The 27,633-nt window shown below is 48.3% G+C and overlaps 1 protein-coding gene across 3 annotated transcripts in view; it reads right to left on the reverse strand.

The window, feature by feature from the left end:
* NCOA7 (nuclear receptor coactivator 7) overlaps nucleotides 1-27,633 on the reverse strand; it is a 144,106-nt gene that overhangs the window by 21,951 nt on the left and 94,522 nt on the right. For 2 of the 3 annotated variants that reach the window (XM_038766422.1, XM_038766431.1), the window contains exons 5-11: nucleotides 27,493-27,600; nucleotides 25,824-25,937; nucleotides 24,555-24,680; nucleotides 21,268-21,452; nucleotides 16,988-17,799; nucleotides 15,507-15,675; nucleotides 6,135-6,282 (exon numbers count right to left, since the gene is read on the reverse strand). In XM_038766422.1, coding sequence (XP_038622350.1) covers nucleotides 6,135-6,282; nucleotides 15,507-15,675; nucleotides 16,988-17,799; nucleotides 21,268-21,452; nucleotides 24,555-24,680; nucleotides 25,824-25,937; nucleotides 27,493-27,600 — 1,662 coding nt within the window. The remainder of the gene's footprint in view (nucleotides 1-6,134; nucleotides 6,283-15,506; nucleotides 15,676-16,987; nucleotides 17,800-21,267; nucleotides 21,453-24,554; nucleotides 24,681-25,823; nucleotides 25,938-27,492; nucleotides 27,601-27,633) is intronic. The other variant, XM_038766438.1, reaches the window with a different exon arrangement.

Consider the following 27,633-nt stretch of genomic DNA (forward strand, 5'->3'; position numbering starts at 1 on the left):
GGTTCTAATCCTGGCTCTGTCAGTTGCCTGCTGTGTGGCTTTGGGCAAATCACTTATCTGTACCTCAGTTTCCTCATCCAGAAAATGGGGATTAAACCCTACTCCCTCCTACTTAGACTGAGCACCCAAAATGGGAGAGGGACTGTGCCCAACCTGACTATTCTGTAGAGCTACTTCCATGCTTAGGACAGTGTCTGGCGCAAAGTAAGTAATTAAGTGCAGTAAAAAAATGCCATTGGAGGCATCATCATTCTATGGAAAAATATGGGAATCTTTGGGAGTTTCCGATTTCCCAGAAGACAGAGTCGCTTGGAGAGATTGCTGGGAGCTAAATAACTGTCTTTGTTTAACGGACTACGTAAAACAATATGTTTTATGTGTTTTAGTTTATATGTTTTAGTTTATATGTTGCCAACTTGTACTTCCCAAGCGCCAGTAAGCGCTCAATAAATACGATTGATTGATTGACTACGTTACGACTTCCCTTAAAGGTCATCGGGAAATACAGACTAGCTCCTTGAGGGGGAGGAATGTATCTACTTCTCTATTGTACTCTTCCAAGCACTTAATACGGTGCTTTTCAAAGAGGAATCAACCAATCGATCATAAAAATTGAGTGCTTTCTGTGTGCAGAGCATTATACCAAACGCTTGGGAGAGTACAATATAAAAGATTTGGTGGACACGTTCCCTGGTCACAGCGATCTTACAGCCTGGAGGGTGAACTTACAGTCTGAAGGACAAACAGAGTCTAGAGGATGAGTTTTGCTCAATAAGGACACTTACTGACTGAATTAATCCAAGAATGTAATGGTTTTGGGGAGAAGAAAGACCCAGAAACAATCTTCCAGGGTCAGATACCGCTGACATCCCCGTCTCCTCAGCTTTCCCTCTGGGCCAAGCCATACAGCTCTGCCAATGATAAAGCTTCGCCCGGGAAATGGAGGGGAAGGGAAGTAGTAATAATAATGATAATAGTCATGATAATAGTATTGTTAATAATATGTATCAAGCACCGTAGTAAGTGCTGGGGTAGATACAAGCTGACCAGGTCCCAGATGGGGATCACAGTCTAAGTAATAATAATAATGATGGCATTTATTTATTAAGGCCCTGCTGAGAGCTCACCTCCTCCAGGAGGCCTTCCCAGACTGAGCCCCTTCTTTCCTCTCCCCCTCGTCCCCCTCTCCATCCCCCTGTCTTACCTCCTTCCCTTCCCCACAGCACCTGTATATATGTATATATGGTTGTACATATTTATTACTCTATTTATTTATTTATTTATTTATTTTACTTGTACATTTCTATCCTACTTATTTTATTTTGTTGGTATGTTTGGTTCTGTTCTCTGTCTCCCCCTTTTAGACTGTGAGCCCACTGTTGGGTAGGGACTGTCTCTATGTGATGCCAATTTGTACTTCCCAAGCGCTTAGTACAGTGCTCTGCACATAGTAAGCGCTCAATAAATACGATTGATTGATTGATTGATTGATTAAGCGCTATGTGCTAAGCACTGTTCTAAGCGCTGGGGAGGTTACAAGGTGATCAGGTTGTCCCACGGGGCCTCACAGTCTTAATCCCCATTTTACAGATGAGGGAACTGAGGCCCAGAGAAGTTAAGTGACTTGCCCAAAGTCATACGGCTGACAATTGGAGGAGCCAGGATTTGAACCCATGACCCTTGACTCCAAAGCCCGGGCTCTTTCCACTGAGCCACACTGCTTCTCTAGGAGGGAGGACAGGAATTGAATCCACACTGTGCAGATGAGGGAACTGGGGCCCAGAGAAGTGATTTGTCCAAGGTCTCACAGCAGACAAGGGGTGGAGCACGAATTAGAACCCAGGTCCCCTGACATCCAGGCCCTCGCTCTTTCCACTAGGCCACACTGCTTCTCCTAGCTGAGTACTTTCTTGGCTACCTCTTGCAGAGTGGGTAAACTTGCCTTAAGACTGAAAATCCCATATTACAGAACCAAGCCCTACCTGGGTCAGGCTGTAGACTGCACATTATAGGCCCAGTGAAGCGGGGAGGGGAAACTCGCCAACCTTACGGTCCAAAGTCCCTTTTTGTTTAATGTTAGCGCACAGGAGGTGCCAGGGAGTGTGCATTTTCCCTTTGAAATGGGTACAGACACTCAATCGATCAGTCGTATTGAATCAGCATTAATTGTGTGCAGAGCACTGTACTAAACACTTGGGAGAGTGCAATTTAAGAGTTGATAGATACGTTCCCTGCCCATAAGGAGCATACAGTCTAGCGGGGTATATACCTGTATATATGTTTGTACATATTTATTACTCTATTTATTTATTTATTTTACTTGTACATATCTATTCCATTTATTTTATTTTGTTAGTATGTTTGGTTTTGTTCTCTGTCTCCCCCTTTTAGACTGTGAGCCCACTGTTGGGTAGGGACTGTCTCTATATGTTGCCAATTTGTACTTCCCAAGCACTTAGTACAGTGCTCTGCACATAGTAAGCGCTCAATAAATACGATTGATGATGATGATGACAGAGGGGGAGACAGGCATTAACATTAAATAAATCAATCAATTGTGGATCTGGACATAAGAGCTTTGGGGCTGATTAAGGGAGAAAATCCAAGTGCAAGGGCGACACAGAAGGGAGAGGGAGTAGAGGAAATGAGGACTTTGTTGGGGAAGATTTTCACAAGGCTTTGAAGGTGGAGAGAGTGATCATCTGTCAGATGTGAGGTGGGAGGGAGTCCCAGGCCAGAGGCAGGACTTGGGTGAGAAGTCAGCAGAGAGACAGACAAGGTGGAGGTACAGTGAGTAGGCTGGTGCTACAGGAGCAAAATGTGTGGACTGGGCTGTAGTAGGAGAGCAGAGAGATAGGTAATAGTAATAATAATGGTGTTATTATAATTAATAATGGTAATAATGGTATAAAGATAAGAGGAGAAGCAGCGTGGCTCAGTGGAAAGAGCACGGGCTTTGGAGTCAGAGGTCATGGGTTCAAATCCCGACTCCACCAATGGCCAGCTGTGTGACTTTCGGCACGTCACTTAACTTCTCTGTGCCTCAGTTACCTCATCTGTAAAATGGGGATTAAGACTGTGAGCCCCCGGTGGGAGAACCCGATCACCTTGTAACCTCCCCAGCGCTTAGAACATAGTAAGCGCTTAATAAATGCTATCATTATTATTATTATTATTATTATTATTATTAAGAGGGGACAAGGCCTTTGGTAAGGAGCCTAGGGTACGGAGCAGAGTGGTTTAGTGGATAGAACATGGGTCTGGGAATCTGGGTTCTAATCCAGCCTCCGCCAACTTGTCTGCTGTGTGACCCCGGGCAAGTCACTTCGCTTCTCTGTGTCTCAGTTACCTCAACTGCAAAATGGGGATTAAGACCATGAGCCCCATGTGGTACACAGACTGAGTCCAACCTGATAAGCTTGCACCTACCCCAGTGCGTAGTACAGTGCCTGGCACATAGTAAGTGCTTAACAAATACCGCTGAACAAAGGAGTTTTCGTTTGATGCGGAGGAAGATGAGCAACGACCGGAGGTTCTTGAGGAGGGGGAAACATGGGCTGAACGTTTTTGTAGAAAGATGATCCAGGCAGTAGAGTGAAGTATAAACTGGAGTGAGGAGTGACAGGAGGCACGGAGACCAGCAAATAGGCTGATGCAGCAGTAGTCGAGGTGGGATATAATAATAATAATGATGGCATTTATTAAGCACTGTTCTAAGCACTGGGGAGGTTACAAGGTGATCAGGTTGTCCCACGGGGGACTCACGGTCAATCCCCATTTTACAGATGAGGGAACTGAGGCACAGAGAAGTTAAGTGACTTGTCCAAAGTCACACAGCTGACAACTGGCGGAGCCGGGATTTGAACCCATGACCTCTGACTCCCAAGCCCGGGCTCTTTCTACTGAGCCACGCTGCTTAATGGCAGTTGGGGTGGAGAGGAAAGGGAGGATTTTAGCAATGCTGTGAAGATGGAACCAACTGGACTTAGGGATGGATTGTATATGGGGGTTGAATGAGACAGAGGAGTCAAGGATAATGCCAAGGTTACAGGCTGGTGAGACATAGGGGATTCTGGTTTATTACTCTATTTACTCTATTTACTATTTATCTACTCTATTTACTCTATTCATTTATTTATTTGACTTGTACCTATCTATTCTATTTATTTTATTTTGTTAGTATGTTTGGTTTTGTTCTCTGTCTCCCCCTTCTAGACTGTGAGCCCACTGTTGGGTAGGGACTGTCTCTATATGTTGCCAGCTTGTACTTCCCAAGCGCTCAGTACAGTGCTCTGCACACAGTAAGCGCTCAATAAATACAATTGATTGATTGACTGGTGCTGTCTACAGTGATGGGAAAGTCAGGAGGAGGCCAGGTTTTGGGTGGGAAGGTGAGGAGTACTGCTGGGACACATTAAGTTTGAGGTGACGGTGGGAAATCCAAGAATGAGGACTCGAAAAGACTACCAGCAGCAGGTCGGGGCAAGAATGTGAAGAACGAATCTCATTCCTCGCCCTGTACACTGATTCACTGCTCTAGCCAGGCCCACCTCCCTTTCTCCTCCCTTTCCCACATCAACCCCTTTATGCCAGCTGCAAACCATCTCCGAAGCTGCTCTTTCTCCCACAACGACACACCCCTCCTTCTCCCTCTCCTCCTTGAAAAGCAGCCGTGCCTAGTGAAAAGAGCACGGGTCTGGAGGCCAACAGAAGGTGGGTTCTAATCCTGGCTCCGCCACATGTCTGCTGTGTAATTTGGGCAAGTCGCTTCACTTCTCTGTGCATTAGTGCCCTCACCTAACAAATGGCGATTAAGACTGCGAGCCCCGTGTGGGACAGGGACTGTGTCCAACTTGATTAACTTGTATCTACCCCAGTGCTTAGAACAGTGCCCGGCATATAGTAAGCACTTAACAAATGCCACAGATTTTATTAGAAGCAGCGTGGCTCACTGGAAAGAGCATGGGCTTTGGAGTCAGAGGTCATGGGTTCGAATCCCGACTCCGCCACATGTCTACTGTGTGACCTCGGGCAAGTCACTTAACGTCTCTGAACCTCAGTTACCTCATCTGGAAAATGGGGATTAAGACTGTAAACCCCAAGTGGGACAGCTTGATCACCTTGTATCCACCCCCAGCGCTTAGAACAGTGCGCTGCACATAGTAAGCGCTTAAGAAATTCCATTATTATTATCATTATTATTATTGTTAGCATCCAACGGTTGATGGTATTGACAGTGGAAAGAGCACGGGCTTGGATGTCAGAGGAAGTGGGTTCTAATCCCGGCTCCGCCACTTGTCTGCTGTATGACCTTGGGCAAGCCACTTAACTTCTCTGTTACCTTGTCTGTAAAATGGGGGTGAAGCCTGTGAGCCCCACGTGGGCCAAACTGATTACCTTGTATCTGCCCCATCATCATCATCATCATCAATCGTATTTATTGAGCGCTTACTATGCGCAGAGCACTGTACTAAGCGCTTGGGAAGTACAAATTGGCAATATATAGAGACAGTCCCTACCCAGCAGTGGGCTCACAGTCTTGTATCTACCCCAGCACTTAGAACAGTGCTTCGCACATAGTAAGTGCTAACAAATACCATGATTACTATTATTGTCATTATTATTATTTTTGAGCTTCTACTGGGTGCAGAGAACTGTACTAAGCGAGGGTACAATAGAGTGGGTAGACACGATCTGCCTCTGTGACCCGCTGGAATCCACCCATCCTTCCGCTAACATTCTGCCGCGGTGCTCTCCCGGGCCCACAGCTTTGAGGATTTCGCCGCCTGGTTCTCTCAAGGTCAGAGGTGGAGGCATTTGGCCGAGGGATTCAGCATAAGGGACTTAGTACAGTGCTTTGCACACAGTAAGTGCTCAATAAATACGATTGATGATGACTCTAAACTTTAAGCTCCTTGTGGACAGGGAATGTGTCTGGTTATTGCTCTCTCAAGCGCTTAGTACGGTACTTTGCACGCAGTAAACACTCAATAAATATAACTGAATGAATGAGTGACTCCAGGCGTCACCCTGGTGCTCAGTGCGGTCCGGCTTGGGGGATTGGGAGGGGAGATCTAGGCTGGCCGGCCCCGGGGGCAGAGGGGCACGGCTAGCCCAGCCGGTGGTCGACTCACCTCCCAGCTCTTGGTGGTGGGTTCGCTGAAGAAGTTGTCGATCATGGTCAGCTCTTCCTTCTCCACCACCACAAACCCTTGCTCTTTGGCATCTTTCCCATAGACCTCGGGAGACCACTGGACAAAGAACGTGTACAAGTGGTCGACCCTGAAAATTAGGGAAAAAGCAAACACACAAACCGACACACACACACACACACACACACACACACACAGAAGTTAGCATCAGGTGGACAAAACGCACGCTTGTATCTCAAGCCTCTCTTCTGGAAATTCACTCAATCGCATTGCAGTCGATTGTATTTATTGAGTGCTTACTGTGTGCAGAGCACTACACTAAGCATTTGGGAGAGTACAATACAACAATAAATAGACACATTCCTTGCCCACTAAAAAAAAGGTTTTGCTAATTTGTTCTGCCAAGTGCTTTGTATTTTTGTGAATAATAACAATAACGGTACTTGTTCAGCGCTTACTATGTGCCAACCACTGTTCCAAGCGCTGAAGTAGATACGAGGTATTCAGATTGGACACAGTCCCTGTCCCACATAGGGCTCACACTCAATCCCCATTTTACAGATGAAGGAACTGAGGCCCAGAGAAGTGAAATGACTTGCCCGGGGTCACACAGCAGACATGTGGCGGAGCCGGGATTAGAACCAATGACTTTCTGGCCTCCAAGCCCGTGTTCTATCCACTAAGCCTCGCTGCTTCGTATGAAAGAGGCTGACAAAAAGGGCAGAGAACAAGAGGCATGAGAAAAAATGAAGGCAAGGGGAAGGAGAAGACAAAAATGTGGGTAACAGAGGAAGCTCGTTCGGGGCAAGAATGCAAAACTTCAAAAACAGCACCCCACAGCCGGAAAGAGGGGCAGCTCACAGATGCTCCCGACCAAACACTCCATGGTTTGTGCTAAATGAGCTCATATTTGCCAGATGGACTGTCTGCTGCTCAAGCTATGCTGCTTCATCTCTGCAGGGCTGTCTCGGTTTTCCATGGTACAGACTCTCCATCTTCAATCTTACGGCTAATCGGCATAAATAAGAGCCAAAATGAGACAGTAACCCAAGACCCTCTGATCTCTCAGATACTGAGTCATTTTGTAAATGGATTTAGCCAAACGGACATTATCACTATTCTCCCGTGCCTACAACAAGCAAGGTGCCATGGGAGTGGTTTGCAAAAAACCTAGGTCTCCTCCGACACAGCGACTGCAGAATCCCATATTAAGGAAAACCCCAGCCTAGAGAATATTCACTTCACACGAACGTGCTGAAACCACGATGTGCTATACCAAAATGGGCTCACATCTGAATCAATCAATCAATCAATCAATCGTATTTATTGAGCGCTTACTATGTGCAGAGCACTGTACTAAGCGCTTGGGAAGTACAAATTGGCATCACATAGAGACAGTCCCTACCCAGTGGGCTCACAGTCTAAAAGTGGGCTCACAGTCTAAAATGAATATTCCCTATTCTCTCTAACAATCCACTCCAAACATGACCTGAAAATATGTTTGGCAGAATTGAATGGATAAAGCTTAACCATATGAGTTTTGGTGCGTGTAAAACAAATATTTGTTTTCTTTAACTTCTGCAGGCAAGAATCCTTTGGGAGCACAGCAACATTGATTAACATTCCCGTGACTGTCTGAGAATGGTCTTCCAGGCCCTTCTCTTGGCCCCATTTTCCCCTAAGGTCATGGGGTTCCCCACCAAGTAACACTGTACTTTCCTAAGTGCTTAGTATAGTGCTTTGCACACAGTAAGTGCTCAATAAATATGACTGACGGAACTAATCGTTCCCATTTTCCCTGAGTAAGCCCTCCCTTCTGTTTCACCTAGCACTTGAGTCTGTTCCCCTTAATCACTATGATATAGACCCCTCTCCCAGCTCCACAGCCTCCACGTTTTCACCTGTAATTCTCTTTAATGTCTGTCTCCCCTATCATGATCTTCCCAGATGATGATGACATTTGTTAAGCGCTTACTATGTGCCAAGCACTGTTCTAAGCGCTGATGCCTGGATGGTCAGGTGGAGCCTTTACAGGATTAAAGTGCTTCCCTTGAAACAGTATTATTAATAATGATTCCTGACATGTCTGTAACTTTTGAGATTTCATTCATTCATTCAATCGTATTTATCAAGCGCTTGTGCGCAGAGCACTGTTTTTAACGCTTAGAAAGTACAATTCAGCAACAAATAGAGACAATCCCTGCCCACAACCGGCTCACAGTCTAGAAAGGGGGAGGCGGACATCAAAACTAGTAAACAGGCACCAGTAACATGATTACAAATAAATAGAATTATAGATATCAACACATCATTAATACAATTAAATAGAATTATAATTTTATGTGAAATATTATTATTATTAAAGCTATTTTGGAGTGTACGTATTCTACAATTTTAGCACATTGTTAAACGGTTGGAGCTTCCCTGGAACCCGAAATGGCTTTCTGACAATAGCTCGAAGAGGGGCAGGAGGAGAGGAAAGGAAAGGGCCAGGCAACTGGGGGGATGGCTACAAAACCATGCATATCCTGCTGGCATTATGTCATTCCTTTCCTCTCAAATCATCTGTGCTTGAGCAATGCTCATCCCAAATGTCAGGAGAAAGTGTACTGTAATATTTTCTTGTAAAGTGTGCACAATATTTTCAGCACGACCACACTCCCACTGTCAGCAGCTGTCTTCAAACTAAGGACAATTCAACTGGTATTTCCCCACCTGCCTTCTCCATCTTACTCCCACCATGGCCATCTTAGCAGGGAGAGAGGCTACGCATCTATTTTCTGGTCTCCTTTCTTCACCCCCTCTCTCCACATACCTCACTTCTCTTTCTTCTGCTGTTTCTCTTTTCCCCAACTATCTCCTGACTTGCTGGGCCGGAATGACAGTAAGACTTCACAGTATATCTAGAATGGGATCTTGCTGAACTCAATTCCTCCCGTCTTATAGTAGGAAAAGTCAGATCAGAAAAATAGTGGTCCCAGAGCCTTTCTGAAGGATATCCCTGATTTTGCCATCATAAATGCCTAGGATGCAGGGTAGTTGAAGTATCATTTTGCTTCTCAATGAATTCAACTTGCTAAATCAGGAAAAAAAAGCAATCCTGAATCCTTCAGGTGTTCTCAGAAGTGGCCGTTCCTGTTCGGAAACTGAGCCTCCACAGAAAGTCAACCCTGATTCACGGGGAAAGCAAGATAACACCATATTCTGAAAGTCTTTGGCGAGCTCCGAACCCTGCTATATTTCCTGGATACACCTGGGCACAAATAGAGCTTCCCCACTCTGAAATGCACAGAAACACACATACACCCCTCGGACTACGAGAGGAAAAGAGTCACAAATAGGCTCGATCTCAAATCCCCAATCTAGGTCATATTTTAGATGCAGAACTGACTTTTTGTACCTGCCTCTAAGGGCAGGAAAGGTGTGGGAAATCCCAAGCTCTCTAGCTGGGGGAGAAGTGTAGACAGGAGCACTGGAACTCGACGATCAATAGCTCGACGGCGGGGAGAAGAGGAAGCTCGTTGCAACTGGGTAAACCCCACTCTTTTCCGACAAAGCAAAGCACCCCTCCGGCTGCCGTTCAATACTCACTCCCAGACTGTGAGCGCGGTCCCCATCGGTGGCTGATGCTAGCGGGGGAGACGATCGATCAGCTTATGTTCCCGTCCAGTGGGAGAGGGGGGTCCTCAGACCTCCCGGACCCTCAGTACAGTGCGAGGGTGTCCCCGTCTCCAGCCCAGCCTACTCAACAGCTCCGGGAGAACAGGGAAGCCAACGCATATTTCACCCCTCTCCCAACTGGGGAGTCACTGATTAATTCCAGGACCTCTGACCTGCCTGGCAGAGTTACAAGGCCAGTGGGCAGCGGAGGGGAGAAGCGATGCTTAACGTAGTTTTTCATCATGAGGGCAATCCTGGGGTCCTAGAGCTGGGAGGGAGCCTGGGTTACTGAGCGCTTATTATGTGCAGAGCACCGTATTAAGTGCTTGGGAGGGGACTACGTAACACAGTTGGTAGATTCGTTCCCTGCTCACTCCTACATTCTAGCACGCAGACGGTCAGGAAGTTCATCCTTAAGTGTAACCAGAATTGCTAATGCTTTAATTTCAGTTCCTCTCTTCTTGGAGAAATTGGGCAGTCCCCAACCCATCAAAACCACCCAGAGCGGGAGCCACCTCTTTCCTCTGCCCCTCCCCATCCTCCCGCCCTACCTCCTTCCCCTCCCCACAGCACCTGTATATATGTTTGTACAGATTTATTACTCTATTTAATTTACTTGTATATATTTACTTTTCTATTTATTTTGTTAAGGATGTGCATCTAGCTTTACTTCTATTTATTCTGGTGACTTGACACCTGTCCAAATGTTTTGTTTTGTTGCCTGTCTCCCCCTTCTAGACTGTGAGCCCGTTGTTGGGTAGGGACCATCTCTGTATGTTGCCAACTTGTACTTCCCAAGCATTTAGTACAGTGCTCTGCACACAGTAAGTGCTCAATAAATACGATTGAATGAATGAATGAATGCTGGGTGTGATTGCCCCTTCCACCTTCTCTAACCTAAGCACCCCCAATTCCTTTAACCCATCCTCAGAGAAACTATGGTCAGCCTCGAATAGATCTGATCACTCCACTGGACTGTCTCCCCCACTAGACTGTAAACTCCATGAAAGCAGGAATCCTGTCTACCAACTCTACTATACTGTACTCTCCCGAGTGCCTCGTTTAGTGCTCTGCATGCAGTAAACACATAATCAATACCACTGAAGGTCCTTGAAGGCAGAAATCATGTCTTCTACTTTTCCTGTACTCTCCCTAGCACTCAGAGTACTGCCCTGCACAGAGTAGGTGATCGATTGGTATAGTGCCCTGCCCATAATACGATCTTCATCTAGTCAAATTAAGGTATTTGCTAAGCGCTTATTATGTGCCAAGCACCGTTCTAAGCAGTGGGGTAGATGCAGGTTCATCAGGTCAGCCGCAGTACCTGTCCCCCATGCGGCTCACAATCTTAATCCCCATTTTACAGATGAGGTGGCTGAGGCCCAGAGAAGATAAGTGACTTTGCCCAAGGTCACACAGCAAACAATTGGCAGAGCAGGGTAAGTGACCGTCTCCAGTTTCTCTGCTCCGCCTCCTACTCAAACTGCTGAGATTAAACGAGAAATGGTCCAAGGAAACAATAAGGTGAAAGATCTGGAGAGAAAGTGTGTTTTTTTTTTCTTTTTAAAGAAGTGCAAACAAATCCAAGTGCTTTAAATACCCACATGGTTTTTGTTGCTCAACTAGAAAAAACAGGAAGTTCTCAATGATGATGGTAATACTAATGACAATACTTGTTAAGCACTTACTATGTGTCAGATACTATTCTAAGCACTGGGGTAGGTAGAAGTTACTGAGGTTGGGCACGGTCCCTATCCCACATGGGACTCACAGTCTAAGCAGAAGGTAAAACAGGTACTGAATCCCCATTTTACAAATGAGGGAACTGAGGTACGGAGAAGTTAAGTGGCAGAGCAGGGATTAGAACCCAGGTTCTCTGATTCCCAAGCCCTTGCTCTTTCCATTAGGCCAGGCTGACTCCCTAAATATTGCTAAATGCCCAACAAGCAACTACTCGAGCATAAATAGTTCAGGGGTGTTCAAATATCAGGGGAGTGAACCTTCCTTGATTCTAATTGGCCAGGAGAAGCAGCAGGAGTCAGAAGGACCTGGGCTCTAATCCTGGCTCTACCACTTCATTCAATCATATTTATTGAGCGCTTACTGTGTGCAGAGCACTGTACTAAGCGCTTGGGATGTACAAGTTGGCAACATAACCACTTATCTGCTCTGTGATCCTGGGCAAGTCACTTCACTTCTCTGCGCCTCAGTTCCCTTATATGTAAAACGGGGATTAAGAGTGAGAGCACCACGTAAGACAGGGACTGTATCCAACCTGATTAAAACTTGTATCTTCTATCTATTAGAAGAGTGCTAGTCACATGGCAAGAGCTTAACAAGTACCATAATTCTTCTTCTTATTTTTATTCTCTGTGCCTCAGTCCCCTCATCTGTAAAAATGGGGATTAAGAGTGTGAGCCCCATGTGGGACATGGACTCTGTCCAACTTGATTGGGCTGTATCTACCCCAGTGCTTAGTCCAGTGCTTAGTAACCACATAAATGTCATAAAAAAACCCCACAGACTTCAAGAATGTAAAGGGCATTTGTCCCATTCTTCTAGGGTCAGGCCAATGGCTTATCCAGCCCAGGATCCTGTTTCCAAAAGGAGCCCCGGGCTGCTTGTTAACCCCATGTTCTAGTTACCCCCCTGGTTAGGGATGGATGCCCCAATTTTTCCACCTAACACCCCCCTTCTATGAATCTCTCTCTTCACCCTTCTCGATCATTCTAGCAGCTACCTCTGCTTCCCCTTGCCAGCCTGCAGGCCCTTTTTAAGGCGGAGTTCATTTCAGCCGTTAACCTTCTAGGGAGTTTCTGGAACTCGGAAGGCCCGCCTTTCATGTCAGGAATGCCAGAATTCCATCCTCCATTAACCACCGTGGTTAACGATTAATACCGGAGTCAGGTGACTGCCCTTGAACAATCAGGTCAACCTGAGGCCCAGATTTTTCCGATCGCGGCTGCCTCGGCTTCCCTGACCCCGGGCCAAGTCCGGGCCGCGTGCTGACCATCTCGGGCGGTGAAAGGACAGTGGTCATCGTGCCTCTCTTCCTCCGTTCATTCAGCCCTGGCTAGTTGCGGAGGGTGGGATGGATTACCTTCTTTCCAGGGGAAACCAGGGAGGAAGGGCTATTTTCAGGGAGTTTCTGGGAGACTTTGGGGACAAGATCCAGGGGGGAATGGGCCTGGTCCAACTGCCAACAGAGCTACGGCAACCCGGGGCGGCCAGGTTCTCTCTCCTGGGAGAATTCCTCTTCCTCAGGTTCTGATTTCCTCATCTCCCCAGCGGATAAAGCAGGGTTCTGGGGGAAACCCCACCCACCCACCCACCAAATTCCCCCCTCACTCAACACAGACTAACCAAGACTCCCCACCGCCTGCCCAGTCACCTCAGCCCCAGCCCAGCCTCCCCTGGGAGAGGAGCTTGGGGTAGAACCGAAAGTGAGTGGGGTACAGGGATGGAGTGGGAGGGAGGACACTAATTGGAAGACCAAACCACGCCCCAAAGACCCCTTTGGGGGTGTCACTCAGGGAGAATGGACTAATTCATCCAGTCATATTTGACTAATGAGTGGCTAATGCCAAATCAGGCCGAGGTGGAGGTAGGAGAAGGGGAGTAGAAAGGCGAGGGTCTGCCTGACATCATCTCGATCCATTCTGCACCTGGGTTATGAGCATCCCTCCTGCACCAGGTATGTGGCCCCCCTTTAGTGGGCAGAGAACTGGGCCCAGGATGGGCCCAGTCGTGGGTCAACAGGGAGTTGGCGGTGAGGACTGAGGGAGCGGGGCCCAGGTAGAATCGGGGGGAGTCAATCACATGGTGACACTGGCCGTCATTTTAGGGGACGCTGAACCCCATGCCTCAGCCGTGGCCCGCTTGACTCCTGAGCTTCCTCCTTCTTCTCTTTCTCTTCCTTCTTCTCCCCCTCCTCCCCCTCCAACTTGCCTGCAGCACACCCCCTCTAGACTGCAAGCTCGTTGTGGGCAGGGAATGTCACTGTTTATTGCTGTATGGTATTTTCCCAAGCGCTTAGAGAAGCAGCATGATACAGTGGATCAAGTGCAGCCCTGGGAGTCAGGAGGTCATGGGTTCTAATCCTGACTCTGCTACCCATCTGCTGTGTGACCCGGGGCAAGCCACTTCACTTCTCTGTGCCTCAGTTACCTCATCTGTAAAAGGGGGATTGAGACTGTGAACCCCATGTAGGACAAGGACTGTGTCCAACTTGATTTGCTTGTATCCAGCCCAGTGCTTAGTACAGTGCCTGGCACATAGTAAGTGCCTAACAAGTACCGTAATTATTACTATTATTGCAGTGCTCTGCACACAGTAAGCGCTCAATAAATACGATTGAATTGAATTGTATTGCTTAGCTTGTGCTGCAGCAGAAGCTCTGGCCAGGTTCCCTCCAGCTCTCCCTCCCTCTGAGACCGTTTCAATCAGGAAACGTCACCTGTGAATTCATTCATTCATTCATTCACTCAATCGAATTTATTGAGCACTTACTGTGCGCAGAGCACTATACTAGCACTTGGAAAGTTCTAATCTCGGCTCTGCCACTTGTCAGCTGTGTGACTTTGAGCAAGTCACTTAACTTCTCTGTGCCCTCAGTTGCCTCATCTGTAAAATGGGGATAAAGACTGTGAGCCCCACATGGGACAACCTGATAACCATGTACCTATCCCAGCACTTAGAACAGCGCTTGGCACATAGTAAGCACTTAACAAATACTGTAATTATTATTATTATAATTCAGCAATACAGAGAGACAATCCCTGCCCACAACAGGCTTACAGTCTAGAGGGATAATAATTATAATATTGTTAAGCGCTTACTATGTGCCAAGCACTTTTCTAAGAGCTGGGGTAAATACAAGGTAATCAGGTTGTCCCACGTGGGGTTCAAAGTCTTTTTATCCCCATTTCACAGAAGAGGTAACTGAGGCACAGAGAAGTTAAGTGGCTTGCCAAAGGTCATACAGCAGACCATCCCTAGTCTGACCCAGCCCGGGAAGTTGGTCTTCCAATGGCTGCCCTCCCTCCTGCTCCATCCCTGCGCCCTGCTGGTTTTCAGTTCTACCCCAAGCTCCTCTCCCAGGTGAGGCTGGGCTGGGGCTGAGGGGTTTGGACAAAGGGAAGGAGTCTGTAGGGGGAGGACGACTGTTCAGAACAGGGCAGAGCAGGGACTGAGCTGCTGAGGGAAGGAGAGGGCGAGACGGGAATTCAATTCCCAGCGCTGACTGGGTGTAAAGTCGGATGTGGGGTTGGATCCTGGGCCGTGTGAGCAGTTAGTGCATGATAACCCTCCGGATTTTATACACTGTGGACATTCAGAAGCAGCGTGGCCTAGTGGATAGAGCAGAGGCTTGGGAGTCCGAGGACCTGGGTTCTAATCCCAGCTCCGCCACTTATCTGCTGGGGGACTTTGAGCAAGTCACTTCACTTCTCTGGCCTCAGTTATCTCATTTGTCAAATGGGGATGAAGAGTGTGAGCGCCATGTTGGACACGGACTGTGTCCAACCCGATTAGCTTGTCTCTACCCCAGCACTTAGGGCAGTGCCTGGCACACAGTAAGCGCTTAACAAATACCATTGAAATCAAAAAAAAACCCAACCTGAGTTTTGTTCCCCAGTACTCGAACACAGCCCGGTCTCGCTCTTTTCCTGCAGAAGGGCAGAGTGTGCAACTCACCGTTCCCGAGGAACAGCAAACCAGTATTCCGGCTGCTTCTTCCTGTGGCCGTACTGCTGCCCCATGGTCGTGCTCTGGGTAGAGAAGGATTTTCTCATGGGCTTTCCCACCTTGATGCACAGAAACATCGGGGGCGTCTTGCTTTTCTCCTCCTTCGACGGGAGCATATCTGGACCACCCAGGGGAAGAACAGATACCGCCTTAAATTCGTGATGGCTAATCGAGTTTCACCTCCATCTCACCTGCATCTGGTGATGATCATTGGTACCTCCGTCTTCAATGGGACCAAACCCCTCTTGGCCCGAAGAAAAAACAGCCTGGATCTGGGAGTGAGGAGTCCTTTCATTCATTCAATCAGATTTATTGAGTGCTTACTGTGTGCAGGGCACTGTATTAAGTGCTTGGGAGAGTACAATATAGCAATAAACAGACACACTCCCTGCCCACAGTGAGCTTACAGCCCAGAGGGACGAGCTTCTAGTCGCAGCTCTGCCACTGTGGGTGAGTCCCTCTGGACTGTAAGCTCATTATGAGCAGGGAATGTGTCTGCTAATTTTTTTTTTACAGTATTTATTAAGCACTTACTATGTGTCAGTGACCTAAGAGCTGGAGTTGATGCAAGTTAATTGGTTGGACACCATCCCTGCTTTGCGTGGGGTGCACAGTCTAAACAGGAGGGAAAGCAGGAAAACTGAGGCACGGGGATGTTAAGTGACTAGCCCAAAGTCACACAGCAAGCATTTGGCAGAGCCGGGATGAGAACCCAGGTCCTCTGTCGGCCAGGGCTGCGCTCTTTCCACAAGGCCATGCTGCTTCACTCCAAGGACTCAGTACAGTGTTCTGCACATAGTAAGCACTCAGTAAATACCACTGATTGAGTCACATAGACTCTTTGCATCTGCTTACTCAGCTGTGAAATGGGGAGGATATTCCCAGACTCTCCATACCACAGAGGGCCTCTGGGAGGATGAAATGAGTAAATCCATACGTCTGCATCTCTGGCAAATACAAATACTTACTCCGGAGATGATCAACATTATGTCGGGCTCAGCCCTCTGCAGAGAGGCTTTCGATCACCTTTTCACGGCTAAATGGCCTCTTTTTCCTAAGGCAGCGTGGTGACCTTTAATAAACGTTTCCCTGCAGGTTGGAATTCCGGAATTTCCCACCCGACCTGCACTCTAGGGACGCAAATCCAGGAAGCAAGAAGACAGGGTGTTTTCCCCTGGCAACTGGAGCTAGAGAAGAGCGTACCCACCCTGGTCAGTGGAGGTGGAGAGATGATGCCCAGGCATCTGCTGGGTCCTCCTGACCGGATAGGATCCAGGACACCCATATCTTGCCACCCGCAAGCTGGGCATTCACCGTCAAAAGCCACTGGGTGTGAGAACTTGCCCGCTGGAAGTGCTTTCCAGCGTCCCCCGGGACGGATGGGGCATGGTATGGTGAAGACGAACCTTCAATGACCAAGAGAGACTTACCTTCTATGGGTCCCTGAATTCTTTTTAGCAGCCATAACTGGATTTCCGACTGACTGTCCACCTGCCTCTCCTGGCAGCTGGGGTCTGGAGAAGACGGCAACGAGGAGTCCTTCTCTTCGGCGGTAGAGGAGTCCCCGTCCGGCGGGGGCGACTCCCTTTCTCGGGGGTGGGTGGCGTCGGGCCCACCCGGCTCCCCGGGACCCAAGGGGCAGGGAGGATGAGGGTGAGGGCTGCCCGGGAGGATGGCGCCTTCTTCAAGCTCTCGGCTGAGGCCAGAAGCGGCGGCCTCCAGCTCGGGCCTGGGCGTCCCCGCTCCTTCCCGATTTTTGCTGAGGTAAAATTCAATCAGCTGAACTTTGTCCAGGCCCTCGTGGATGTCCAGCAGGGCTGCCGCCTGGTCCGTTTCCGCCGGTGGCTCCCCCGGCCTCCCGCCTTCCTTCTCGTGCGCGTCTACGTCCAGGGCCTCCTTAAGCTCCGCGTTGCCGTCTCCGCCCACGGGTGAGAAGAACTCTTCCAGTTCGACAAAATCGTCGTCTCGGCCCGCGAGGTCGTGGTCTTTGGTCCCGGAGGGTTGGGCCTCCGTGCCCAGAGAAGGATCCTCGGCCCGGCGAGGCAGCCGTCCGGGGCCCGCTCCGGCCTGGGGTGCCGCGGTCCTGGGGTCGGGGCGTTCCCCCGGCTCCTGCCCCTCGCCCGGACGCCGCTTCTCCTTGCCGAGGGTTTTGAACTTGCTGAATGGGTTGATGTCCCGCTCCGAGGCCAGGTCCGCCCACTCTCCCGGCCTGTACAGAGGACAAAGATCCTGTGGTGGGTCACTGTCGGGGAGAAAATGGTGGATGCACATGGGATGTTAAAAACCAAAAAGAAAGCGAGATGGAGGAGCGAAAAAAAAAAAAGAAAAAAAAAACCACAACAGAACAAATCCCACCAAAACACAAAACCCCCAAACTTAAAAAAGGGAACGTGAGACGATTTCAGCAGGATGAAACCAAACTGAGGAAAATCAGCTTCAAAATAAAGCAGAAATCCCACTGAAACAAATGCAAACAACCAAAATGGGTCAGAACCGTGGTGGGTGGGTTATTTCCTCACAGGCACACGGATGGCTTTCTTGAATCCCACACGTGTTAAAACACAAGTGGAGCTGAACATGAGGCGTGTCCCAGTTTCCAAGGATGAAAAAATGCCTGTTCTGTTCTCTCTGTGTGCTGGGAGAGCAGTAAGGGAGCTTGCCTATGGTGTTTTCTTCACAGCTCAGACAGCAGATTTAACACACTGAGACCCCGATGTCACTCCTCAGCCTGGAAGTCCCATGTGGGACAGGGACAGGGTCTGATCTAACTGAACTGTATCTATCCATTAGCAAAGTGCTTGGCCTATAATCCAAGGTAATTCCAATAATAATAATGGTATCTGCTAAGTGCTTACTGCGTGCCAAGCACTGTTCTAAACCCTGGGGGAGATACAAGGTAATCAGCTTGTCCCTCATGGGGCTCACAGTCTTCATCCCCATTTTACCGATGAGGTAACTGAGGCACAAAGAAGTTAAAGATTTCCCTCACAGTGAGAGCCGCCCCTTCTCCACCTCTAATTCACTGCCTTTGGCTTCTCCTTCAGCTGCACAAATGTGGTCCAGAGGAGGCTGTTGATAGTATTTCAAAAATCCGTTTCCATATCATCTTCAGACACGGTCGATTCCAGACATCGGGATCAGAACCCACGACCTCTGACTCCCAAACCCAGGCTCCTTCCATGAAGCCACGCTGTTTCTCTAATTCCAATGATAACGTGAAGGCCTTAGGAGCCAATAGCGACAAAAAAGGTACAGCCAGCCCTTAGTACAATTTTTTTTACATTATTTCTTAAGTGTGCTATGTGCCACTTACGTGTGCACTATGTGTGAGGCACTGTTCTAAGTGCTGGGTAAATATAAGGGAATCAGGTTGAAAATGGTCCCTGTCCCAGATGGGGGCTCCCAGTCAATCTCCATTTCACGGATGAGCTGAGGCCCAGAGAAGTGAAGTGACTTGCCCAAGGTTACACAGCAAACAAGTGGCAGAGCTGGAATTAGAACCCAGGTCCTTCTGACTCCGAGGCCCGTGCTCTAGCCATTAGGCCACTCTGCTTTTCATTATCGCAATTATTAGTTATTGTGGAAGTGGGCCACTGACTTGTCTCTAACCTAGGAGAGGTGGGGGAAATTTCTAGGCCTGAAAACCTCCAGAATTGGATTCACTTTGATTTGGGTGCAATAAAATCTGGCCTCAATGGTTCGCCTCCATCTAGTTCTTGCCGCGAGCCTCAGGATGCTTTGAGTACGTTGAATTCTGGCTACATATTCCGGGAGGGCCCTACGGTGTGCAAACCGGGTTCGCTCTCTACATCCTGCTCGGCCTTCTCTCAGGCAGGAGGGGGAGGATTTGTTAAAAAGACGTATCGATCCAGGAGTCGGAAAGGGGACGCCGCTTGGCAGAGGATTGGGGAAAAGGACTAGCACCCCTTCTACAATCCCCACCCACAGGGAAAAGCAGGGTACATCTGTTCCACAGATCACCTCCACTCAAGGAGGGAAGGGAAGAGTCAACATGGTGGGTAGTGGGAATAGTTTTCTCCTGGAAAAGCAGTCCTGGGGACTGCTGCATCAACATCGGGGCTGAGTCCAGCTACCAAAGGCTTGGGGTTTAACTTTCAACATTTCCACGATTCATATCACGCAAGATCTTGCCCCCTTCTGAGGAATCCAGGATTTAGGTCTTGAGGGGAGACGACTGTTCCTGATTCATCAGCGATAAGTGACAGGATCATAGTTCCAAGTTGATTATTCACTTAATTAACCAAAGTCCCGTCAGAGCCTCATTCTGCCTCTTCTCGATCTGATACCACTTAGGTGGTGGACAGGAGCTTTCCAGATAAATATAATGCTAGATTAAAAAGGCACCACTAAGTGGGCCTTCTCGGGTTCTCTCTGGTGCAGTTTTTTCCTCTCTCTTACCCCTCTTCAAAGCCTTACTGAAGGCCCATCTCCTCCAAGAGGCCTTCCCTGCCTAAGCCCTCCTTTCCTCTTCATCCACTCCCTTCTGTGTTGCCCTGACTTGCTGCCTTTATTCAATCCCTATCCCAACCCCACAGAACTTATGTACTTACCTGTAATTGCTTTATTTATATTCATGTCTGTCTCCTCCCACCCTCTCGACTGCAAGCTTGTTGTGGGCAGGGAATGTATCTGCTTACTGTTATACTGTACTCTCCCATGCGCTTAGTATAGTGCTCTGCACACAGTAAGCATTCAATATATGACTGGCTGACTGACATGAGCGTGTCTAAGCTCACGACAAATGCCTTCTGTGCATCAACCACTAGTGCTCTTGGGCCCAGTTCTTTGTCTCTGAAGGGGTGAACGGAATCCTTGGGGAGCTGCTTTAGCGGACACCCACCCTTTCGGTTAGGAACAGACCATCTGATTCCACTAACTCTTCCCCTCTGCACCCCTGGCTTTCCCTCTGATGACCCAGTGAGGACCGCTTTTCCACGGAGGGATCCCAACCCCTCTGGAAACTGCAGATATCTTTGACTTGCACAGCTTCCTATGGGGCCAAAGGAAGCTCAAACCTCATAATAATGATAATAATAATAATAATGGTATTTGTGAAGCGCTTACTACGTGCCAAGCACTATTCTAAGTACTGGGGTAGATACCAGGTTTTCAGGTTGTCCCACGTGGGGCTGACAGTCTTAATCCCCATTTTCCAGATGCAGTAACAGGTGCAGAGATGTTAAGTGACTTGCCCAAAGTCACACAGCTGACAAGTGGCGGAGGCGGAATTAGAACCCACGACCTCTGACTCCTAATGCAGGCTCTTTCCACTAAGCCACGCTGCTTCTCCTGGGCGAACTTGGTGGCTTTTTTCTTTTGTCTTGAAAACAGCACCTTTTTCCACCTCCACAGTGCTCCGCACACAGTAAGTGCTCAATAAATACCACTGATGGGCAGATTGATAAGTCTGCCGTGGTTCTTCCTTCCCTCCTCACAGCTTTACATAAAATAAGTGCTCAAATACAACTGAGTGATGGATTGATTAGGTCGGCTTTGGCTCTTCCTTCCCTCCTCAGTGCTCTGCACACAGTAAGCGCTCAATACATACCACTGACTGATAGACCGATAAGTCTGCCTTGTTCTTTCCTTTCCTCCTCTCCCGGACCTCTCTTGTCTTCCCCATTCTCCCGATCCCGGGCCGCCCTCCGCAATCTCTACATGTCAAAGGCAAGCCAAGAACGTGTCTTACGATGGCAGGGCATCCTTGATCTCCATGTGGGAGATGTCGTTGTACAGGGCCACGGAGACCACCTCTTCCATGGGGCAGATGAGCCCGTACTCCTCGCAGCCGTTCTCAATGACCACGGGGTCGGACTTGTGAGGGTCAAACATGATGTTGTTGGGGGTGACGATCATGACCCCTCCGACGACGCCCTGAACACAGAGGTGGGAAAGGCGGGTCACAGTTCGGCCAAGTCAGGTAGGGGCATGGGCCAGGACATGGTCAGCCTGGGTGGCCCCTCACACTTCTTTTGCAATAAGCATTTCTCGGTTGCGTTATCACAGATACGCAGTTCGGCCGATGCAATCGACCGATCAATAGTATTTATTGAGTGCTAGAGCACTGTACTAAGTGCTTGGGAGAGTACAGTACAGCAAAATTGGCAGAAACGCTCCCTGCCCATAACGCGCTTAAAGTCTACATGGATTTTCATTCTGCATTTTCCACCCCCACGGCAATACTGCACATCTCCTCCTACTTGTAATTAAATGTCTGAATCCCCCGTGAGACCACAAGTTCCTTGAGGCCAGGGACCGTGTCTACCAACTGTACTGTACTCTCATAAGCACTTAGTACAGTGCTCTGCCCAAAGTAAGTACTCAGTTAATATCACTGCCTGATCAATGGATTGGTTGGGAATCAATTAGTGTCAGTCCGACAATGGGAGCCCACGTGGATACCCAGCCCTTCACAGAGTCGAAAGAACTAGTTTGTGGGCAAGCTCGTTACGGGCACGGAACGGGTCTGCTAATTTTGTTATATTGTACTGTCCAAAGTGCTTAGTACAGTGCTCTGCACATGGTAAGCGCTCAATAAATTCCACTGATTGATTGATTAGCAGATACGCAGAGTACTACAATGTTTTCCTTGATGCCCTGTGTTGCAGTAACCTGGGTGAATTCATTTTCCCGGACAACCAGCTACACCTAGATCTTTCTTCTGCTCTCACTGCGTGTACAATATCTGTTATCTTCTATTAGATTGTAAGCTCTTCAAGGGCAGGGGTCGTGTCTTCTACAGGTCCAGAGGAGACAGGAGGCACCCAACGCTACACCACGCAAATGGTAGATGCCTATTAAGACCTTTGCAAACAGCAGGTGCCCGCTCCCATGGTCTGCAATCAGCAGGTGTCCTCTACCACGCTCTACACCCGGCAGATGCCAAGTAAATACCAATGGGTGGATAATAGTTCAAGCCATTCAGTCGTATTTACTGAGCACTTACTGTGTGCAGAGCACTGTACTAAGCGCTTGGGTTGTTGGGTAGGGACCGTCACTATATGTTGCCGACTTGTACTTCCCAAGCGCTTAGTACAGTGCTCTGCACACAGTAAGTGCTTCATAAATATGATTGAATGAATGAGAGCACAACAGAACATAAACAGACACATTCCCTGCCCACAACAAGTTTACAGTCTAGAAGGGGGGAGATGGACAATAATATAAATAAATTACAGCTATGGACATGAGTGCTGTGGGGCTGGGAGGGGGGGAAGGCTCTCTACTTGTCTGCTGTGTGAACTTGGGCAAGTCACTTAACTTCTCTGGGCCTCAGTTACCTCATCTGTAAAAAGTGGGGATTAAGAGCGTGAGCTCAATGTGTGTCCAACTTCATTAACTTGTATCTACCCCAGGGTTTAGAACAGTGCCTGGCACGTAGAAAGTGCTTAACAAGTAATCGTGGTATCATAATGATTATTATTAGTATAACAATGTCTGACCGCCTCATCCCCTTTCCACAAAGGCTGAGAAAAAACACGTCTTCGCGATGCAGCCCCCTTTAAAGTAAATTTCCATTTTGCTGGCAAACACCAAAACCCATAAGTGCAGCTTACATTGGACACTGAAGTGCAGTCTTTGTACTCTCCCAAGTGCTCAGCATGGTGCTCTTTACACAGCAAGCGCTCAATGAATACCACTGATGATGATGATGACGATGATGATGTGAGTGGAGTCAACACGATGGCCACACCCTGTTCACATCCTTCACTCTTCCCCAGGTAATCGCCTTACTGTACTTCATTCTCAACTCTCTTTTCATTCATTCTTTGATTCAATCATACTTACTGAGCACTTACTGTGTGCAAAGCACTATACTAAGTGGTTGGGACAGTAAGATAAAACAACCAACAGACATATTCCTGCCCACAACGAGCTCACAGTCTAGAAACGACGATCCCCCGTAACTCAGGCCCTATCCCCACTCAAATGGACCAGACAACATCCTTCCCCCCACTTCAGAGCCTCCAGAAAACCCACTGACTCCAGGAGGTCTTCCCTTAATCCCCCCTGCTTCTCTGACTAATCCCCCAACCCTCCACCTCAGCCCCTGTGGCACTCGTTTTTACTTCTTCTTACAATCAATCAATCGATGGTATATATTGAGCGCTTACTACATGTAGAGCACTGCTCTAAGTGCTTGGGAGACAAGGTAAGAGAATCAGCAGACGCGTCCCCTGCCCATACCAGCTAGGTTTTCTCTCTGGTTCCCACTGTAGGCATCTCACTTTCTCTCCCATTAGACTGGAAACTCCTTGAGGACAGGGACCATATCTTTTTACTGCTACTGTCTCCCCTCTCTGGCACGGAGAGCAGCCCCCAAGGAACAGCTGGGCTGTCCCGACAACGAGGAAGATTATGACAATGGCCAAGAGAGGAGGAAGGAAGGCACACCAGGAAGGGTCTCTATCATCAACCACTGATATTTACTGAGCGCTTACCGTGTCCTGCACAGTACATTAAGAGCTGGGAGAGTACAAGAGAGCAAGCAGACACAAATCTCTACTCTCAAGGAGCTTACAGTCTAGTGGGGAATTTACAGTGCGGAAAACCGTCAGGTGCTTGGCAAGACCGAGGGTCGGGGGAGGGTGTTTGTGGGTGTTTGGGGTGTACGTGTGTGTGTAAAATAATAATTGTGACATTTGTTAAGTGCTTACTATGGGCCAGGCACTGTAGGAAGGGCTGGGGTGGGCACAAGCAAATCGGGTTGGACACAGTCCCTGTCCCACGTGGGGCTCACAGACTCAATCCCCGTTCTACAGATGCGGTAACTGAGGCACAGAGAAGTGAAGTGGCTTGACCAAAGCCACACAGCAGACAAATGGTGTTGGAGAGATCGGAACCCATGACTTTCGGACTCCCGGGCCGGTGTGCTATCCACTATGCCACGAGTGTGCGGGCAGGCTCCAGGGGCCGAGGTTCGGCTCTTAACGCTTTGCTCGCCCTGTTCCTTGGGGCAGATCTGGGGGCACGTACCTTACCGTCCGTGAAGTAGCGACAGTTCATTTTGAGGAATTTCACAACCACAGGCTCGTCGTCCTCAGAAGTGGATGACAGAACTCTTTCCACAGGCTTTAGAGCCTTCCTTGCCAAGTCAGCATCCTTTTAAGGGCAAAAAATCTCAGTGACACCATGACTCCCATGTTATCATGGAAAATTTACAACACTCATTCTTCAACAATCTTAGTAAAAACCATCAATTCCCCCCACCCCAAAACAAGCACACACGCACCTTCTCGTAATGTGCCTGCCCTAAAATTTAAAAAGGGCACATAGGGAACTGCAGTCTTCCATGGAGGTACGTTAGCTTTTAACAAAAGTTTCCGAATGAATTCTGACCTTTAGCTTCCACCAACACTTTCCAAATGCAAATTCAGACTTCTTTTAATGAAAGAAGAAATCTAGATCTACGATACAGATTTTCTAATTCAATATCTCAAAACAAGGATGCTGGCACGAAAGAATATTTGCCTGGTTCAAATAACTGAATTACGTACAGATTTTGATTCCATTTCCATATACCGAGTCCTTGCCTTCTAGGACTAAATTGTGAAACATTTCCCCCAGCTCTGTTTAGGTTTTTTTTTTTTTTTCAGGAATGGGGAAAGCAATCACCCACAGGAAGAACTGAATGCATATCTGGTAAATAACCAGGCAGGGCAAAGGGATGTCAAGGGAGAAGCCTTGCTTCTTTTTTTTTTCTTTTATAGAGCCCTTCTACTTCTCTAAGACTGAAGGGGAACTAAGGAACTCCACATACCCCAGACCTTGCTGTATGTCATATTAGACACTGACAATTCTATGACTTTTTTCAGAAGACAAATGGCACCAGAAAGGATTGATTCTCTTCTCTGGAGCCCTGTAAATTTCCTCTGCCAATTTCAACCTCTTCACTGTGGATAGTTCAGTAATAACTCATCAAAATTGATACCCGAAGTTCCCACACTGGGAAGAAAATAGGCCTCGACAAAACTCCTCCGGGGCCACTCCCAATGCAACGCCCCCAGGGTACACCAGAGGTAGTGGGTTCAAATCCCGGCTCCGCCAATTGTCAGCTGTGTGACTTTGGGCAAGTCACTTCACTTCTCTGAGCCTCAGTTCCCTCATCTGTAAAATGGGGATGAAGACTGTGAGCCCCACGTGGGACAACCTGATCACCTTGTATCCCCCCCAGCGCTTAGAACAGGGCTTTGCACATAATCAGCGCTTAACAAATACCATCATTATCATTATTATTACACCCACCGGGAGTTTGTCGTACTCCGCGTCAGATGACAAAGGGGAAACGGTCGTGCCGGGACTCGACGAGGTTAATCGCTGCATGCCGGAAGGGATGTCGGAATCTGGCACAAAGAGGACCTGAGGTGGGGAAGAAGGGATGCCATGACTGAAGAGATTTCCAGAAAGATGCTGTGACTGAAGAGATTCCCAGAAAAGGGCCTGTTCACCCAAATTCATTCATTCATTCATTCACTCATTCAATCGTATTTATTGAGCGCTTACTGTGTGTAGGGCACTGTACTAAGTGCTTGGGAAGTACAAGTTGGCAACATATAGAGACGGTCCCTACCCAACAGTGGGCTCACAGTCTAGAAGGGGGAGACAGAGAACAAAACAAAACATATTAACAAAATAAAATAAATAGAATAAATATGTACAAATAAAATAAATACATAGAGTAATAAATACATACAAACAAATATACATATATACAGGGGCTGTGGGGAGGGGAAGGAGGTAAGGCGGGGGGGATGGGGAGGAAGGGGAGAGGGGGAGAAGGGGAGAGGGGGAGACGTGGAGTTCAGGATCAGTTAAAGGAGGAGGTGGGAGGATGTTTCCACAGATTCCAATCAGTTCATCTCATCTCGCCCCTCCCAACCAAAGCAGTGTAGCCTAATGGATAAAGCACAGGCCCGGGAGTCTAGTTCTGTCTCCACCATGTGTCTGCAGAGTCTGCAGAGTGACCTTGGGCAAGTCACTAAGTGCTTGGGAGGGTATGTAATATATATATGAGTTGGTAGACATATTCCCTGCCCACAACAAGCTTACACTTACTGCCTCCACTTCCTCTCTTTGTGTCTGTTCTTCAGGGCAGGGATCATTTCTAGCAATTCTACCGCATTCTCCAAAATGCTAAATGCAGTGCTCGGCCCACGGTAGGCAGAAGATAAATACTACTGACTGATGGTTTGAAAATCTCAGTGACACCATGACTCCCAGGCTGTCATGGAAAACTTGCAATACTCATTCTTCAACAAGGTGATCTTGTCCTACACTCAATCTGTGGTATTTATGGAGCGCTTATTCTGTGTCAAGCACCGTTCCAAGCACTTGGGAGAGCACAATACATCTGTTTCAAGTGAGAGGGTGGGAGATGGATAGGCTTAGGAAAGAGATCCTCTCCCACAGTAAGTGTTCAATAAATACGATGGACTGATCGGCTGATCAATTTCCCCTAGGAAATGCAGCGAACATACAGGAGGAAGGTTTCGCTCTCCGGATCCCAATCAAGTGCTTCCAAATGGGTCAAAGCTGGCTCAGTGGTGGTGACTGGCTGAGAGGGCTGAGACAAAGGAGGAAGACCTGGGATGGAGACAGGGACAAGGGGACGGGGGAGGAGTAGCAGGAAGAGGAGGAGAGAGCTGGGATGGGTGAGGAGAGCAGCAGGGGGAAAGAATCCCACCATGGAAGATACTGAGGCAGAGACTCCCGGTGGGCAGACAGGATGGGCATCGCCAACGGCTACAGCACAAGCACCAAAACGGGCTTGTTCTTTGCCTTACATGGGGAGGGTTCCTGAAATCAAAGGTCATGGGGAGCTTGGGCAGGGAGGGGCAGGTGGGAAGGAAGGGGCAGCTGGAGAGGCTGTGAGGACGGATTTCATTAGCATTATCCTCCATGTTCACGCCACTACCTGGCCGGGGACGATCGTGTGTGTGAACAGCTTGTTCAGTTCCACGAGCTTGTTTGGAGTGATGTTAAACTTCAGGGCAATGGTGTTTAATGTGTCCTGGCTCCCAGCCTGAAAAAATCAGGGAACAAAATCCAATATTCA

Source organism: Tachyglossus aculeatus, chromosome 2, assembly GCF_015852505.1.
Source record: "Tachyglossus aculeatus isolate mTacAcu1 chromosome 2, mTacAcu1.pri, whole genome shotgun sequence".
NCBI lineage: Eukaryota > Metazoa > Chordata > Mammalia > Monotremata > Tachyglossidae > Tachyglossus > Tachyglossus aculeatus.